Here is an 18,038-nt window from a genome sequence, read left to right as displayed (position 1 = left end):
AGGGACGTGGGAATAGATTACAAAGCCACTCCAGGCATCCAGCCAGACGAGATGGAGCAGGAGTGGGAGCCAGGACTGCAGGTCCCCAGCCAGGCCTCCCACCTCCCTGGCCCAGCTCTCCCCCTATCCTGCCCTTGCAGTCACAGAGAGACCCCAGGCAGGAAGGTAGAAAATGACCATGTTTAATGACAGTCTTCAGTTAAAAAAAAAGGCAAAAAAAAGGCTTTATACACACTGTACACATTTACATGGCTTTGGAGGGCCCAGTGTGGGCTGAGGGCTGGAGGGGATCCAGCCCACAATAGGACTGAGGTATGTTGGGGCCTCCAGGACCCGGGGTCTCTGACAAGAAGCACCTCCCTCCCCAGCTGACTGGACCTTTTGGCCTGGATCCTGGAGATTTCTAGAATCACCAACTGGAAGGCAGCCCGTTCCGGAGCCGACTTAGTAAAGGGCTAAAGGCATGGGGCCTCGAGACCCAAGTGCCAGCACCCTGCCGGACCTCACAGTAGGGACAGTGAGGGCTCCAGCTCCCCCAGCCCTGCTGAGGTCCCACCCTGAGGGATGGGACGGAGACCAGGGGCAGTTGGCTTTGACAATGACCTGCACAGGTAGGGCAGAGCCAGCCCAAGGCCACCTGCACCCTTAATGCCCAAGCCTCCCTGCCCAGTCTGAGACTGTCGCTGGCAGTGGCCACGACCCGCGTGGCCCTTCCTGCAGTCCCTCCCTGCCCCCCTGAGGAGATACGGCTCCGAGCTGTGCCTGGTGCCCACAGCCACCAAGATGGCCACAGTCTAGCCATCAGTGGCCTGGCAGGGGTCGGGGCCCTGAGGACATCTAAGCTGTCGTTAGCGGAAAGTGTTGGCAGCCTCAGTACAGCCGAAGAAGTCGGGGCCCACAAGGCGGGGGAAGCCCTCCAGGGCCTTCACCTTCACAGGGTCGAACTTCCAGTAGAGGCGGCCACGCAGGAAGTAGGCATAGCCTGAGGAGAGAGGAGGGTCAGGCTGGGCTAGTGGACACAGGGTTGGGCACAGGGGGAGGTCCCGGTGGGCAGGCCTTGGCCACTGTGGAGTTTCTTGAAACCCTCAGGCCCCAGGGTGTCCCTTCCAGAACCTGGCTTCCTTTGGCTGAGCCCTTCTGCCTGCCCCAGGGTCTGATCTGAGCTACTACCCAGCCTGACAGAGGCCGAGCCTCAGAGGCCCAACTCCTGCCTCTGGGGAAAGCAACTCTCGCTCCCCTCACCAACCCTCCTGCGCCCTGGGTCAAGGTGGGTGACACTGGCAACGTGGGAGCCCCAGAGCCTGGGACCACTGCAGGACAGCTCTCCCAGTGGTCCCGATGTGGAAGAGCACAGAAGCAAAGGGGGGGACATGAGAGAGAGCACTGGACTGGGAGTCCCTGATATAGTCCTTTGAGACCACAGGAGGCTGAGTGGCTCCTGGCTGGGAGCACGGACTGCCTGAGTGGGGTCCTGGCTCCCCACTGTCCACTGGGTGGCCCTAGTTAGGGACCTCATCGCGTGAAACTCTGTTTGCTCTTCTGGCAACTGGGCACATAATTGCATGAGACATGTAGGGAGCTCAGCACTGTGCCAGGAGCCTCATCAGCCCCCAGCGAACAGTGACTACGATTTTCCCAGCTATGACCGAGGGACCTGGGAAGGTCCTTGCACCTCTCTGGCCCTCAAATCTCCTCATGTGCTCATGGTGCAGCACTGCCCTGGCAGCAGGAGAGGGTGTAGAGCAAGGTGCTGTGCACAAAGGACCTGTGATGAGAGCTACTGCCAGCCAGCCCCTACTTCCACAGCCACCCCTCCCCCAGCGCACCATCGGCATCCTGAAAGGCAGCATCAATCTCAGAGGGCACCCCTCGCCAGTCAGTGGCCCGGCGGGGCACAGGGCTGTCCACACGGCGGGTGCTGGGGTGGAAGCGCCAGTAGTCTCCGCCTCGGAAGAAGTATATCTTGTTCTTCTCGGGGCCCCAGACCAGCGCAGCATGGACCGAGGATCCTGGCAGACCCAGCTCAGAGAGGGCAGCGGGGCCCAGGATTGGCGTCTCCCCATCGTACTCCCAGTACTGAGCACCTGCCAGAGAGGGGAGGCTCACCAGAGCTGCCTAGCTGCCACATCCAGCCACCACCACCACCACTTACTTTCTCAGCCTCAGTGTCTTTGTCCATAAAAGTCAGAGGCCAATAATGTCTGCTTGGCATCCCCTCCACCCACACAAACCATGAGGGATGCTGGGCGATACAGGTGCTGGGAGATCCATGTGGGAAAGGTTATTCTAAGCAACAGAGAAGCCGCCTGGGTTCCCACTCCTTCCCTGCGTGTGGCTGCCCCAGACAAGTGCCTGCTGCCCACCCTGGGCCAGGCCCTGCCAGACCAGGCCCTGGCTGGGCCTTTGTGAAATCCCTGCCACCTGTAATGCCCCAGGCTCTAGTCTCTGCCAGACCTAGGTCACATCCCTGCTCTGCCTTTTCCAAGCTATGCCCTCAGGTAGCTTACTTCACCACCTCCGAGCCCGAGAGCCTCGTCTCTAGACCAGGGGCATAATCACACGTACTCCACAGGGTGCCAATTCGAGGCCCACTGTGCAATACTCTCTATTCTACTCCCACTTGGAGAGCTGCCTTCTCCGGGAAGCCCCCCAGCTGTGCCCAGAGGAGTGAGGTGTGCTCTTCCTTGGCCCTGAGGCTTCAGGGCACCCTCCATCTGCCCACTCTGTCTGTCTGTCCCTACCCTTGGCCATGATGTTCCTAGAAGTCTCCTGGGTGACCCCCCCCCAGCCCCTACCCACTCACCTTGAAAGAACCAGATGTGGCCCTGGGCATCTTCGAAGGCTGCGTCCACGGGGCTGGGCAGTCCCCGCCAGTGGCGAGAGGCAAGCGCAGGGTACCCAGGCTGCAACCGGCCCCCGCGCAGCCGCCATACAAAGCCTGCCTGGAAGAAGAAGAGCTCTCCACGGATGGTGGCAACCGCATCAAAGGAAACCTCGCAGGCGTCTGGGGGGGTGTCCGGCTAGGGTAGGAGAGAAGAGTCAGAAAGAGCCCATATTGGAGCCACAGAGGCCATTTTGGTGGGGAGCTGGGAGTAGGGCCTCACTTCCTGCCTTCCCACCCTCCTGGACCTCACCTCCAGTGGCGCAATCTCGTTGGTGTCCACCCCAGCCCCAGGGCCCAGGTCCGGGGGACTGGAGGTGGGGGCTAGCCGATGCCGGCCGTAGAGGTACTGGATGCCCCTGCGGTCATCTGGGCTGAGGCTCAGTGGGTAGCGGAAGGTGTAGAAAGGGGACATGAGGGCCTTAGCCGCCGTCGTGTGCTGCAGCCCAAGCACGTGGCCAAATTCGTGGGCAGCCACCTGCAGGAGGTCTGTGCCTGGAAAAGGGAGATAGCCTAGCAATCCCCGAGCCTCCTGCAGCAAGACACTGTGCTCGGACCCAGCTCAGGGACCCTGGCAAGTCCCTGTTCTCTATGATTTTCAGTGGCCTCATCTGGAAGGTAGGTCCCCAGCCCATACCCTGGTTGTCCCCGATGGTCCAGGTCTCATCATAGTCGAAGTGGACATCCCCTTCTCGGTGGGTCTTGGGGAAAAAGGCATGGGCCAGGATGCCACCAGGGCCATCAAACGGTAGGTTGTCCCCATGCCAGTACCTGCGGGAGGGGCGGGGGCAGAGTCAGTGGCTGCTGACAGGTGGGGCTTGTTTCTGGAGGGGTCCCAGGCCACCGGTTCACCTGGTGAAGTCGATCATGATGTCAGCGTGGCCCTCGTGCACCTCTGTGAAGGTGAGTGGTGTTACGTCGCTCCACACCTGTAGGGCCTCCGCCACTGTCTGCCGCACTTGTTCCCGCACCAGCTGCCATGGGAAGCGGAGGATCCTGGGAGGAGGAGGAGGGGCCTGGGCCTGGCTTGGGGCAGGGTCAGCCCCAATGGCTGTTGGGTCAGGAGTTGCCCTTGAACGCTCAGTGGGGCCGCATGGGTGCAGGACAGGCCAGGTGTGCTCTGGGCCTCTGGTGTTGCACACTGGTCCTTCCACCACATGGGCACATCTTTGTGTGTTTGTGTGTCCTTAGGGGCACACAGGTGTCTGCACCAGGTGGAAAGAACACAGGACCAGGAGCCCCAAGACCCACCTTCTAGACCTGACTGTACCGCTCACCATGGAGAGACCTTGACCCCTGGACCCGCCCCCTCCTAGTTCCCAGCTCCCCACCTAGGGCATTTCTGGGGTCCCCAGAAGTCTCAGCTCCAGTACCAGGGGACACCACACCTGTCTTCACGCCTTGTCTTCCAGGCTGAGCGCCCCCTGCAGGATGCGTAAGTCTTAGCTTCTGTATCACTCCCATGGCCTCAGATCATCTGAGCGGAACCAAGTTGCACCAAGGGATCTGAACCATGGCACGGTTAATGCTTAGCTCCCCAAGAGGATGTGCCGTGTCTGCCTTGTTTACCACAGAGTCCCAGGGCCTGGCCCTTAGTAGGTCCCCATAGAGACTGGCTGGGGGACTGAAGGCCATGCCCCCACGTGTCTATGGGATGCCTACGCGTGTGCTGAGTGTCACAGAGGAGGCACTGCCCCTCTGCTGTGGGAGGGCCTGGATGGGTGGGTACTGTCTGTGGTGCATCTAAGTGTGGGTTTTGGGTGTTGGCCCATGGATGGCTCAGGGGTCAGTGGGCCACGAGGATCTAGCCCCAGCCTGTGTTTCAAGAAGCAGGGGTGAAGGTAGCAGGCTCACACGTGGACACACAGGTAGAGGCTGAGAGCCTGCTGGAGGCCGCTGGCCCTACCTGTAGGTGAGGTCCGTCTTCTCCCAGCGCCCGCCCGACAGCACAAACCGCTTTTGTCGGTTGCGGGCACTCAGCCCCTCGGGTGGGTCAGGCACGCCGCAGCGGGGAGGTCTGGGGCTGCCAGCAGGCCGAGGGGCCTCCTGGGCGGCTGGGGCAGGTGCTGGGCTGCTGGAGGTAGCTTCATGCCTGAGCTGTGGCCCCCTCCTCACTGGGTGGCGGCGGTGGGCATCCTGTGCAGGAGAGAGGATGCGGAGGCCCGGTCAGGCCCTGGGTCCTGGCGGCCCACAGTCAGAGGTGTGGGTTGCTGGTGCGCCCTCACTCAACCCCAGCCCCCTGTGCCCAGGGCCAAGCGGAGGCTGTCACACAGCAAGGCCCTTTGGTACAGGCTGATGGGTGTCCTGATGCTGATTCCAAGGCCTCTTACTGTCTCCTGCCTCCTCCTGGAGGGCCGGGGCTGCAGGTCACCTACTCCAGCCATCTGGGCTGGTGACGACTGGGTGGGGGTACAGTCCTTGACTGTACTCTTTGCACCCACCCAAGAATGGACCCCCCCCTAAAGCTTCTGAGGAGAGTCCAGGCAAGCTTCTCTTGCTTCCCCCCCCCACCGTCAGGAGACACTTTTCCATCTCCCTTTCTTCCTGGGTGTCCCCTGTCCGCACTCTGCCCTCTCCAGTTATGGGACCTGGCCCCTGCGCGGGACACCCATGGCAGCCACTTCCCAGCATGGAGGGGCTGCAGCCCTGCCTCGATTTGCTCACCTGGCAAGTGGGGATGATACCTCCCTATAGTGTTGGTCTTAGAAAGAGCCAAGGCGGTGCCCGCAAAGCACTCAGCATGGGGCCAGGCACCTGGAACTGACATCTAATTTCTGGGGGGCAGTTTGTCTCACATTCTGCCAGGACTGGGTACACTGTGGGGCTCGACGTGGTCTCCTGGCCCCTTCCGTGTGAGGAGAGGGCAGACACCCTACCAGACACCCAGCCCCACCCTGCTAGAGCCCCTAGACCGCAAATGGTGATTCTGACCCGGAATGCCCACCCTCTGCAAGTCCCAGAGTGGAGGTCACTGCCTCATGCAGGGAAAAAGCAGAAGCTCAGAGAGGGTGGGAGACACTGTGAGGTCACCCAGCAAGGGCATCCCAGGCTGGAGGTGAAGGCTTGAGACACTGGAAGGCAGCAGGGAGAGGCATGGAGCAGTTCTCTTTGTCGGGAAACTCAGTGCCTGTCTGGTCTGGGCCTGTCTGGTCAGGGCCGCTGTGGCCTAACCACGGCCATATTTGGGGTAGGAGCCGGGCCATCCAGGCCCCACCCTCGGCCTCTGCCTCTGGCGGCTCTCCCAGGCCCCAGGCACCCTAGAGCTCCAGTTAGCATCCCAACCTCCCAGCTCCCGATTCCAGAGTCACAAGGAAGAGACACTCAGCCCCCAAGGACACCGCATGAGGAAGAGATCTTCTGGACACCTGGAGCTTCTGAACCCTGGGGTCTTTGGAGCTACTTGGGGTGTGAGGGCCTGGACCAGTTTCCCCCCACATTGGCAGAGCTCAGCTGATACTGGGCATACTGTTCATAAGTGCTGGTTGCTGTTGTAGCTCACCTGTGTCTAGGCTAGAACCCTGCTAACAGCTCCACGGACACGCTCTTTCCCCTGACAGGACCTCTCAATATCTCTGCCTTCATCATCCCCATGTCTCAGATGAGGACGCAGAGCCCAGGGAAGTTAAAGAACTTTCCAGGGGAATAGCTGGCTGGTGGCAGGCTGTCTGTGCCCACAGCCCACCCTGACCTGCTACTCTGCGCTGCTTTTCAGGCTGGAGTCTCCCTTCCCCTGGAGGAGGGACCATGGGCAAATCACCCTCCTCTCGTCTGACTGCCCTGTCTCCCATATGGGGATGGTGCCATGGCAAAGGCTGAAGGACCTCTCTCTGTAACGCCCGCTGCAGCATCTGGAGCAGAGCAGAGCCTCTTCCCCAGCCTGGAGTCTTGCCCCAGTGGGCCCTCCCCTCCCACACCCGGGAATCTGCTCCACCAAATCCCCTACGGCTCCCACCACCCACCTGGCGTCCAGCTTCCCAAAAGTCTCTAGATTTTATATCATAAAACAAGAGTCACAGCTGGAAGAGAGCTCTCAGGCTCAGAGAAGAAGAGTGACTTGCACTGGGTCCACCTGCAAGCCACATCGTGTTCACTGGTCTTTAAGGGTGAGTGAGCAGGAGTCACTAGAGTCAGGGCCTCCAGCCGAGGGGGTCTTTTGTTTGGAGCGCATCTTCTAAGGGCTCTTGGCGTCAGTTCACCCATCACTGGGATGGGATACATGCTCCCTGCCCCGCTACCACTCTGTCTTCCCCAGCCTTTCAGGCCTGGGCCCTGGCTTCAAGGCTTGGCATAAAGCAGCCTATTACCTCAGATGGGTACACTGGGCCCCCTGGGACTGCTGGAAGGCAGTGAGGTGGGTGGTGGGCATAGACCACCTGGGGGGCTGGGGACCAGGCATACCTCATTTCCCAGGGGAAGATGCAGAGCCCAGAGAGGTCAAGGTCTCAGCCCAGGGCCACACAGCAAGTCAGGGGAGAACTGGACCTAGACCTGGGGCTCATGCCTCCCCACCCACAGCCCCCTACTCCCAGCTCTGGCTGGCCTCCAAAACCCACATTCCAGAGAAGGGCTCCTCCTCCCAGCATGTCTGCCTCCTCCCTGGCCAGCAGCCTCCCTGGGCCTGCCCTGGGGTGGGTACCCAGCTCGCGCACCCCGCCCTCCTCTGACAGGCACCAAACCACAGCCTCAAACATACTCGAGGAATTTCTCAGGGAACTCAGTTTCCTGGCTAAGATGGAGGCTTGGGGTCAGTTGGGAAAAGAGGAGGTGCCCGGCAAGGGGGAGATGAGGGAAGACCCCAGACTGGAAACTGCTGGGTAAGGCCAGGCCAGCTGTGCCCCTCTCTGGGCCTGTTTGCTGTTGGCCCAGCAGGATAATTAATCATAGCTACTCCCTCTGCTGTGGGCAGGAGGTGACCCTGAGGGGAGGGCACTTGGCTAGACCATGAGGAAGGCAGGGGAGCATTGCCACACCATTCTGTGCCCCACTGAGGCTCAGAGAGATCAAGCAACCTGCCCAAGTCACACAGCTAGTGGGCAGGGAGGTCCATCTCCCCCTCACTTCCCCTGCTGACTCCAGAAGGGAAGCAGCATCCGTCCCACTGGACTACGGGGCTTTCATCAACCCCGAAGGCTGTGAACCGGGATGGATAAATATTTACAGAGCTTTTCTGGCCCTGCTGACAGCAGCCTGGGGATAAACACGTCAGAGGCGACCCCAAATGCTCCCTGCATATCTGCAGCGTGACAGACAACAGCCCAGCTCAGACCCGGCCCCAACTGACCCCGCACAAGTGGCAAAGTGGCAGCTACAGGTGTCAGAATGTCTCCAGCGTGCCTGGCTGAGCCATCTCCCAGCCTCACTTCATTTACTCCTCAGCCCCACAGTGGGCACTGTTAGCTCCCACCCACCCAGACAAGACTGGAAGGGTGAGGGGCTCACCTAGGCTCTCCAGTTCCCAAACCATGGGGTCAACAGCTACTCAGGGTGATTCCTGACTACCTCAAAATCTAGGGGACCTGGACGGGCTAGGGAAGAGGCAGAGCCCCTGGACCCAGGTACCCCCACCCCTTCTATCCCCTCCTGTTCCCATAGCCAGTGCAGGGCAGGGCAAGACTGGCCACTGTAGAGCTGTCATGGCTGGCAGAGGAGCCCAGCCTGGCCAGAACTCCCTCCTCACCAGACCCATCTGGAGACTCTGCCTGACACCCCTCTAATGCCCCGATCCCTGCCTGAGCCAGCTGGATGCTTAGTTGGGCGTTCAAGTGGGCTGGGCACCCAGTTGCCCAGGCTGTGGCCCCAGGCCCACATGCCACCCCTCTCACTGGTCCCCCAAAACCCCAGCTCCAGGGGAGGTGGCAGCCTTCTGGGAACACACAGGCTGTCATACATGCCGGGGATGTCCCTTCTCTCCTCCTCCCCTCATCACACCTTTGTCTCCCTTCCCTGTCTCACCCAACCGCCTGCTCTCTGAGGGTCTCCACTACCTGCTGTTGGCCCCTTCTTTCTCACCCCCACCTTGCGGTCACACACACTATAGCTCTCACACCCGCGTGGCATCTAGGCTCCACTCCTCCCAAACTCACCACCTGCAGGTGCCCAGGCGGTAGTGCCTCCTCCATGCTCGACCCCACCTCCCCGCCACAGGCTGCCCTGTGCACCAGTTTCTTTAACCCTCCAGCCTGGAGGTGTGCGCACTGAGACCACACACCTGGAGGCTGACACCAGCATGAGACCTACGGGGCTTTGTCCCTGCAATGAAAAAGGAGCCATAGCCACTCCCTCTGTACCTCTCCCAACACACACATCAGGATGGCGGCTGGGGCACCACGCAGCCAGTCCTCTAGCTGCGAGGGGGCATGCATCCAGCGCGGAGTCCCGCCTCACCAGCCTGAGCGATTAGGGGTTAGGCTCCGCTTGCACACCTCCAGGGACGGGAAGCTCACTATCTATCAACGCCAGCAGGGACCCAGACAGCGTTTCAGGTAACGGGCTGCGCCGGGCCAATCCGGGCGCCCCCGTGGGTCCAACTCAGCCATTGGGCCCAGCCGCGTGCCGGGCGCCCCTCGGCGAGGGGCGGCCAACCGGCGGCGGGCACTCACCGGCGGCCACGGGGCCTGGGCCAGCAGCGGCGGCGGCGGGAGCAGCAGCAGCAGCAGCGGGAGCAGGAGGGCGCGCGGGGCCGCGCCGCGGAACCGGGCGGCCCGAGCCATCCGCCCCGGGGCTGCTGGGCCTGCTGGGCCGCGCCGGCCGCCGCCCCTTATAGCCTCCGCCCCGCCCCCGCCCGCGCGGCCCCGCCCCCGCGCCTTTTGTTCTGCACTCGCCCCGCGCCGGCGGCCTGGGTGGGGGAGGTGGGCGGGGAGGGCTGGCCCGGCGGGGGCGGCCCGCGGATCCGGTCCTTCCCCGGGACGGGCCGGGCCTGTGGTCTCAGGGGCCTGGTGCTGGGTGACCCTGGCCAGCTCGTGCTGCTCCGGGCCTCAGTTTCCCCTGTGCGATGGGGAGTCTGAGAGGAGTCGGGTTTCACTCCTCCCCTCATCCACCCCTAACTTTGGGAGATGCATCCCTAGCTGGTCTCCTTGGTGAACTGACCTCTGACCTGTTAGCCTGTGGCAGGTGGCGGCAGCCATAGGCTAGTTCCCCCACTCCTCAGAGCCTCAGATCCCTGTGATCACAGCCTGTGGGGAAAGGGATATTAAAATGTGTCTCAGGAAAGGGGAAATTGAGGCCTATGAAGTCCTGGCCAGCCCCCCAGCTTGGAACAAAACAATAGACAGTTTATAGATAAGAAACTGAGACCCCTCCCAAGAGGGAAGGCCCAGATCAGGCTTTTCCAAACCAGCAGGCAGGTGGAGGGGTCAGGAGGCCCTCTCCTTGGTCAGCTGGAGGGAGGGTTCAGTCAGAAGGCCATGGAGGGCAGTGTCTGAGTCGGGTACTGGGGGCTCAGGCTGTCCCTCGGTCAGTGAAAACAGGAGGGGGAGCTGACCACATGCTGGAAGGGATCCTCTGGGCTCATATAATCCTGGTGATGACTGAGGGAAGCCCCACCACCTGGCTCCACCCCATCACAGGCAACACTGCAGAGCCAGATCAGAGACAGTGGCTCCCGTCCGGGTGGACAGGGTTCCGAGCTTCTGCAGGGTGAGGCTGTGAGCACCCAGTCTGGGCCTAAGAAGAAAGGACCATCAGGCTGACTCAACCCTGCCTCCGGGTCCCAGTCCAGGGAGCCTTCACAGCCTCTCCAAGGAGGCTCCACAGAGACGCCTAGAGGCGAGGAGAGGGAAGACAGCAGTGATTTTTAGTACCTGGACTGTTAGCAATCTTTCTTTAAAGTTACTCACTTAAAAATTGAAATACCCTGGGAAGGGTACAGCTCAAGTGGTAGAGCGCATGCTCAGCACCCACGAGGTCTCAGGTTGAATCCCTCTTAACTTCCTCCAAGAGGAAATCAATGAAGAAACCTAATCATCTCCCCCTCAGAAAAATTAAAATACCTCCTTCGGCCCCATTTTAGCAATATTCGTCAAGAAATCATGGATCTGATTAGTTCATTTACATTTTTTCTAATGCACATGAAAATGCATGAAGTAAAAACATTCACTTGTGTCACTACCTTAAGTGGTCTTGAGTGCCTTCCGGAGGGGCATGGTCATGCTTTGGGGAACCACAGTGGTCCACCAGTCCTGGGAGCTCAGGTGACAACTACCCACGCTGTAGGCCGCAGTGCAGAGCCATGGTTACAGCAAGGTGGGCTGGCCACAGAGGGCTTCCTCTAGGAGGAGGACCCTGATGAACCTAGGATGGGCCAGTTTGGCAAACAGGAACAGGTGGGCAGGGACTGCATGGGCAAAAGTTGGACCAGCCCCCGCATGTATGTGAGGAGAGAGTGACCAACCCTTCACATGCTCCCCTCACCTCAGGGTGGGTGGTCACCCCCACTTCAGAAAGGAGAAAACTGAGGCCCAGCCTAGATGGGAGTCAGGGGAGGAAGGGCACTGCTTCGCAGGCTGGCTGTGAGTACTGTGTGTTAGGGACACAGTAGAGACATAACCAAGCCTGCCAGTCACTGCCGTTGCCTTTCTCCCCACCTTCTCTTTCACTCCGCTCCTCACAGAGGGGCTTATTTCCCCACCTGGGAGCCACCCCCATCCTTTTGCTCTGGGCTATTTCATCCTTCCCACAATCCTGAGGCCAGGAGGCCTCCCACAGGCACAAGGGACAGTGATAGCGGTGTTGGTAAAGAAATCAGGGCTCCTCCCCTCCAAGAGTAATGATATGACCACTGAGAAGTCCCTCAGGAAAGACCATGAAAACCTCGAATTCCTAAGGGCTGGGAAGCGTCCTAAATCCAGCCTCTGCCCTGCCCAGGGCCTGGAACCAGGTGGTAAAATTCGAAGCCACAGGATTCCAACCTGCACAGACGCCGCTGTGCACTCAGGTCACCGCCTTTGGGAGGGACATGCTGCTCAAACCCTATCAGGGTCTGGCGCTGCATCCGTGGGACAGGGGTTCGGGCTGGGTGGAGGGCCACGCGGGGGGGCTCATCTCATCTCTGCCGGGGCTGCCTAGGGCGCGGGTCGCGTTTTTGCCGGGAAGGAGTCCGAGACCCGTCCGGACGCCCCCTGGCGGGGGTTCCGGGGACAGTCGTGCGTGCCTTCCTCTGGCCAAGTGAGGGGTGGGTGCTTCTATCCCGACCCAGTTCACCCGCGACCCTGATGCCACGCCGTAGCCAGCAAGCGCTGTCCGATAGGGACAGCTCGCTGCGCTCCACGGTGGTCTTTGAAGGACCATGCCCGTCGTCCCTGCGTACGTCCTTGGGGCCCTGCGACACCAGCCAGTGTCTCCAGGGCGCACACAGCCAGGAGCGAGGAGGGCACCGGGAGGGCGCCGTGAGGGAGCAGGGTTACCGACACCAGAGGATGAGGGAAGGGAGAGTCCTGGGGTCCCGCAGGAGAGCAGCGTGGCCCCCCCGGCCGCGCTCCCGCTAGGGGCGTGTCCGCGAGTCCCCGCCTCGGCCCCGCCCCGCTGCACCGGCTGTGCGCAGCGCTACTGTATTAGTCCCCGAGGCAGAACCGCTGCCGCCGTCGCCGTCTCTGACTCTGCTCCGTCGGTCCCCCTGCCCTGACCATGCCCCGGGGGAGTCGCAGCATGGCCGCCAGGCCAGCCAGGTGTGAGCGAGACCGGAGGCCCGCGGGGAGGGGGCTGGGAAGAGCGGTACCCCCAAGGGCGAGCCAGCGTGACCTTGGCGGCTGCAGCGCCATCTTGGTGGGGGAGGGGCGGGGTGCTGCAACCCAGGGTCTAAAACGGTGGTCACCACCCTCTGGGAAGCAAAGAGGGTGCCTCTCCGAAGTTGAGGGCCCTGGGGCCCCCGGCCGGCCCGGATTAACTCTGCTTCCCCCGCACTTTGCAGCCGCACCGCCGCGCCCTCTGCCCACCCGCCAGCGCACCCACCGCCCTCGGCTGCAGCCCCGGCGCCCGCCCCGTCGGGCCAGCCCGGCCTGATGGCGCAGATGGCGACCACGGCCGCCGGAGTGGCAGTGGGCTCGGCTGTGGGACACGTCATGGGCAGCGCTCTGACCGGAGCGTTCAGCGGGGGGAGCTCGGAGCCCGCCCAGCCTGCTGCCCAGCCTGCTGCCCAGCAGGTGAGCAACGGGCTCAGGGGAAACTGAGGCCGCCTTCTCTCAAGGCCGCCTAGCAGAGAGCTCCCTGAATGTCCAGCGAGGAGTGTCCGAGGGTGTCCAGAGCTGCCTCGGCCAAGGACTTCGAGCAGGGAGGGTCCTATTCCTCGCTCTGATTTTGGCCTCTGGTCAGTAATAGCAGGGTCTCCAGCCCCTCCCCTGAGGCCAAGGTCCCTAGACCCCGGTGGAGATGGGAAAGCCGAGGTTCTTAAGGAACTCAGACTGGCCCAAGGTCACCTAACCCTAGTAGAAGGGAGTTGAAGTTCCTGAGTCCCAGCTCTCCCACTCAGGTCTGCCCTGTAACCCCTGCACCCAAGGGAAAAGGGTAGCGAGTGACTCTGGGCCTGTTCCCTGCTGGCCTGTCCCCCACTAGGCACCCCACCAGTCCTAAGCCAAATTCGGGCTTTGTGGCAGGGTCAGGGGCCATGAGGATCAGTGTGGCTGAGCCTGGAAGGTGCTAGAACTTGTTGGGGTGGGGCTCATACTCCAGCAGAACACTGGGCTTTTCTAGAACCTTCTACCTCACTCCACCACCTGCCAACATGCTTGTTATGGTACCAGCGGTAGCATCAGCTGGGTGGTTTTGAGAGAGCTGTGGGCTCACCCTGTTTCATGGATGGAGCAGCTGAGACTGGACAGGGCAGACTCGCCCTGGGTCACTTGGCCTGCCAGGGACCCTTGGGGCACCCGGGCTGGGCGTGTGGGGAGGGGCAGCTGGCCCCCCCAGCTTTGGAGTCCTCTTCTGGCTGCCACTCTCAAGCTGACCTTGCTGCCTCCTGTGCTGTGCCCCAGGCCCCCGCCCGCACTGCCCCCCAGCCCCTGCAGATGGGGCCCTGCGCCTATGAGATCAGGCAGTTCCTGGACTGCTCTACCACTCAGAGTGACCTGTCCCTGTGCGAGGGCTTCAGTGAGGCCCTGAAGCAGTGCAAGTACAACCACGGTGAGTAGGCGGCCCCTGACCCAGGCTGGGGCGGGAGGGGTGGTCCTGCCTCCTGCACCTGCAGGTTCACCTCCAGCCTGTGCACCCCTCCCTCTGCAGGTCTGAGCTCCCTGCCCTGAAGAGACTGCTGCAGATTCAGGGGCCAACCCTGCACCCGCCTTCACTCCTTCACCACCAGCCAGACCATGACGTCAGGTTGTGCCCGTGTAGCTGGGACTAGGAGTGAGGAGGGGGTTTCTCAACCCCCAGGTGACCCGAGACGAAAATGTGCAATTAAAAGAGTTTATTTTAGACCCAAGTCTGCTGTGTCCTCTGTCATTGGACTGTCTGCAGGGTGGGGGAAGATGCTTCACTGTGAGCTGGTGTCCTGGGTTGGGAGGGTGACCTTGTAATCCTGTTGTAATCAGTCTCGGGCAGTCCAAATGGGGGTGAGGCATCAGCAGGTGATCTCAAGGGCGTATGACACCTGGGGCTGGAATCCCTGGAGGAGTATGTTGTCTCCTCTCAGGGACCCCGGCCTCTCCACGCCCTTCTCTCTGCCTCTGATCCCTTTCTTAGCTCCCACATCTTAGGGGCGTCTGAGGCAGCTTTGTATTGTCTGTGACCTTCCCCCTCTTGCTGATGCAATTTCCCAGTAATTCCCGATTCTGCAAGAGGAATGCGGCTGGGACTTCGGGCTTGATAACACAAGGTAAAGGTCATGGCCAACCCACTTGGGTCTGAGTCCAGCTTGGCCACTTGGCTGTGGTGTGCCAGGTCACAGGGCCGTCAGAACAGAGGGGCCGGCCCTTCAAACGCCATCACACAGGGATTTTGTTCAACAGCTCTGCAATGAGCGCCTCCCCTGTGCCTCCTGGACCCTGAGGATGCTCCTGTCCTTGGGCTCTTAGACTCTAGCCGGATGGTGGAGACCTGTCTCCCAGTATAGTGTGTTCCATCACGGGGGTATATGTGTGTCCAAGGGAGGCTGGTGTTGGGGTCCACCTCTCAGCACACACATCTTCCCCTGGGAAGGGTTTGCACTTCTGGGTGTGAGCATCCCCTCAGGTATCTCTGTCGTTTCCTTACCTGGCTCCTGGCCCAGCTGGTGGGTCCTGGACAGCAGGGAGCCCACCCTTTGCCTTGAAGGAGGGCCTTGCTCCTGGTGGCCACGCCGAGTGCCTGCGCGCCTCCTCCAGCCATCACCCACGGAGGGCAGGCCTGACAGCCAGCGCAGCTCCTCTGGAAGGCCCAAGAAGCCCTGCCCATGGGGCTGCCCAGAAGATGCACCCCCCCCACTGGGGGGCACTTCTGTGACACTCACCTGCCAGCTCTGGATACCAGTCATCCAGGTTCTCCAGCATGGACTCATAGCGGGTGGGGGCTGCGCCTTCCCCCTCTGCAGAGGGGTGAAGACTGATTTCCTGGCTGGCTCGGTGGTCTCCACCCCCACCTCTCACTCTGAACCCACTTGCTGGCCCAGACTGGGGCCAGGACAAGGCATTGGATGGGAAAGTCAGGGCTAGGTCCTGGCCAAAGCGAGGGTGGGGCAGGGCTTGGGTAGTCTTCAGCTGCTGTCCCCACCCTTACATTCCAACATAGCCGCAGCAGGGAGTCTTGGGCCCCACTTACTGATGACCTGCACCAGGACATATGTGCCACGCTCCTGCAGCAGGGGGCTGCCCACGAAGGGCGTCAGGGAAGTCTCCTCCTCCAGTCCCTCACCCAGGCTCACCAGGTGCCCGTCCTCAGCCAGGAGGGCGATGGTCACTGGGAGGACAGAGAGGGAGGCAGGGCAGGGCAGGCACCCCTGCCTGGGGGCCATCAGCCAGTCCTCCCAGCACCCCTCCCCACCCCCTCACCATCTGGGGGCACCTGCCCCCTCCGCCTCAGGTGGGCAGTGAGGGTCACCAGGCTGCAACAGGGGTTCACCAGCTCCCAGCAGCCAGCTGTAGGGGAAGGGCAGAGGTGAGTGAATGGGACCCTCTATTTTCCCCCAAACTGAGACCCTCTGCCTCCCTCCTGTCTCTTCCCTACAGAGCAGGGAAGGGAGCTACAGAATAGCAATGTCTCCCTTCCATCTCCCAAGATATCAGTGATGGGTGCACAGCTCATGCTTCCTGCATGGGACCTTACACTCCCACTTCAGCCCCACTTCCAGCCCCCCTGCCCCCGACAGCCCCCCTCAACCTGCATTAGCCCTGCCTCCCCCAGACGGTTGAGAATCTGCAGCAGTGACTAGAGCTTCAGGTGCGTCATGCATCCTGGAGCTTGAGGACCGCTGATCAGCTAAGAAATGGAGCAGTTTGAAAACATGCTCCAAGGTAACAGTGGTGGTGAGAGCGGAGTAGGGGTGGGGTAGGGGCCACCCTTGAGGAACCCAAGTGAATTTCCCAGGACCTCAAGGCACTCACTCCAGACACTCCCATCCCCTTCCCACGTGCACCCCCTTCCCCACACTACCTCCCCACCCACCCCCAAGGCAGTGGGACTGAACCTCACCACCCATCTGCCAGGACAGGGGACTCCACTTACCCCCAAACATCACTGTGATAAACATGGCTGCAGAGGAGAGGAGACAGATGTGGGGGCTTTGGTCCTCCAACCCCCAACTTCTGGATAAAGCAAGGATCCAGGGCTCAGATCTACTCTGGGTTGGGCCCTGCAGGAGATGTATGTGTGTGGAGGTGACGGGTGGGTGATAGTTGGGTGGGCCCAGGGGAGCTCCCTGCCTGCCACCCTTGGGGCTGGGTTCCCCCAGCCCAGAGGGGTCCCTGAAGCTACTCCTGGACCCTTGGCCTCCTCTTCCTCCCACTTGCTGGATCAGAGCAGCCAGAGAAGGCTGAGGCCCTCCCAGCTTCCAAGCTGGTCTCCATGGCAGTGGGAACTGCCAAGACGTCAGGCAGGAAATGCCTTCCCCCCAGTGTCTGGGTAACGGGTTCTGGGAAGGGTACAGGCATTCCCTGACACAGGGCTACAATGGGGGCTGGAGCTTCAGGGTCCAGGGATGTCCAGAGACCACATCCTCCGACCAGAAGAGACAGAGCTCCCAGGCTGAAAGTGGGGGAGGTCCTGGGGGTGGGGTGCCTGCCAAGGCTGTGTCAGAAGCAGGGTCCCCATTAACCCTCCAGGCCCCCATCCCTGGGCTCACTCCCAGCCTCCCTCTCTTCTGTCCCTGTTTCTTTCCTTTTTCAGTCCAGTTTCTTGAGGTATGATTTACATACCACAAAATTCACCCTTTTTAGTGTCCTCGAGTTGTGACAAATATCATGCAACCACCAACACGGTCAGGATAAGTAACGTTTCCATCACCCCCGCACCAAATTCCCTTATGCCACTTTGTGGTCACTCCCAGCCCTAGCAAGCACTGCAGTGTTCTTGGCCCCTGCCCTCTCTCTCTGCCTTATAGGGGGAGCCACACAGAGTGTGGAGCCTTTCAAGTCCGGTCACTCACTCAGCTCCACACACCCACGTGAGACTCACCCAGGTGGTCACTGTATCAGTGGCTCCTTCTCATCACTGAGGAGGGCTCCCTGCCTGGAGGTACCACAGTCTGGGGACCCACTCATGTGCTGCTGTTTGGATTGTTTCCAGTTTTTGACGATTATGAATAAAGCCGGTACAAAGACTGGCCTGCAGTTCTCTGGGTGAAGAGACACCTTTCCATTTCCAGTAGATAGCTGTAAATACCGTAAATACTGACCAGTAGAGGGATTGCTTGGTCACGTGGGGAGAGAAATTTAATTTCTTTGCAAGAAACTGCCCATGTTTTCCAGCATGCCACCCCTTTCATATTGCTCCTCTACCCATCTGCTTGTGGCTGGGGCTCCCGGATTCCCAGCGGGTCATGAGCACCTCTTTCTTAGCTGTGCCTCCAACTGGCTCCCTGGGGAGTAGGCTGATCATCCACCCTCTTCAGGCAGAGCTCTGGGCAGGAGGCAGGAGGAGGACCAGCTCCTCCGTGCAGCTCACCAGGGTTGCTCCTGACAAGACTTTCCTCGGTACTAACACCTGTAAAGGGGATGAAAAGCATGCTCACAGCACCACCGTGCAGCAGGTCAGCACA

General features: G+C 60.9%; 3 protein-coding genes across 4 annotated transcripts; 1 reads left to right on the top strand and 2 right to left on the bottom strand.

Annotated features, from left to right (window-relative positions):
• Positions 1-217: 217 nt before the first annotated feature.
• On the bottom strand, positions 218-9,634 carry MMP11 (matrix metallopeptidase 11). Of its 2 annotated transcripts, XM_032471764.1 has the most exons (9): positions 9,481-9,634; positions 4,788-5,017; positions 4,270-4,305; positions 3,734-3,877; positions 3,519-3,652; positions 3,135-3,376; positions 2,804-3,020; positions 1,827-2,084; positions 218-982 (listed from the first exon to the last, which is right to left on the bottom strand). In XM_032471764.1, the coding sequence occupies exons 1-9, from the start codon at positions 9,589-9,591 to the stop codon at positions 849-851; spliced, it is 1,506 nt and encodes a 501-aa protein (XP_032327655.1). In that variant the 5' UTR covers positions 9,592-9,634; the 3' UTR covers positions 218-848. The 2 variants fall into 2 exon arrangements, with proteins under 2 accessions (XP_032327655.1, XP_032327656.1); XM_032471765.1 differs by lacking the exon at positions 4,270-4,305 and having other exon boundaries at positions 9,481-9,633.
• A 2,746-nt stretch (positions 9,635-12,380) lies between these two features.
• CHCHD10 (coiled-coil-helix-coiled-coil-helix domain containing 10) lies at positions 12,381-14,291 on the top strand. Its single transcript, XM_032471783.1, has 4 exons — positions 12,381-12,543; positions 12,786-13,017; positions 13,846-13,993; positions 14,093-14,291. Exons 1-4 carry the CDS (start codon positions 12,503-12,505, stop codon positions 14,110-14,112), a joined length of 441 nt encoding a protein of 146 aa, XP_032327674.1. The 5' UTR covers positions 12,381-12,502; the 3' UTR covers positions 14,113-14,291.
• A 42-nt stretch (positions 14,292-14,333) lies between these two features.
• C32H22orf15 (chromosome 32 C22orf15 homolog) lies at positions 14,334-16,532 on the bottom strand. The gene is made up of 6 exons (XM_014552706.2): positions 16,508-16,532; positions 15,835-15,921; positions 15,605-15,742; positions 15,297-15,371; positions 15,062-15,214; positions 14,334-14,474 (listed from the first exon to the last, which is right to left on the bottom strand). The coding sequence occupies exons 1-6, from the start codon at positions 16,530-16,532 to the stop codon at positions 14,443-14,445; spliced, it is 510 nt and encodes a 169-aa protein (XP_014408192.2). The 3' UTR covers positions 14,334-14,442.
• Positions 16,533-18,038: the final 1,506 nt, after the last annotated feature.

Source organism: Camelus ferus, chromosome 32, assembly GCF_009834535.1.
Source record: "Camelus ferus isolate YT-003-E chromosome 32, BCGSAC_Cfer_1.0, whole genome shotgun sequence".
Classification (NCBI taxonomy): domain Eukaryota; kingdom Metazoa; phylum Chordata; class Mammalia; order Artiodactyla; family Camelidae; genus Camelus; species Camelus ferus.
The sequence above is the reverse complement of the archived record's forward strand: the minus strand, read 5'-3'. Positions and strand labels throughout refer to the sequence as shown.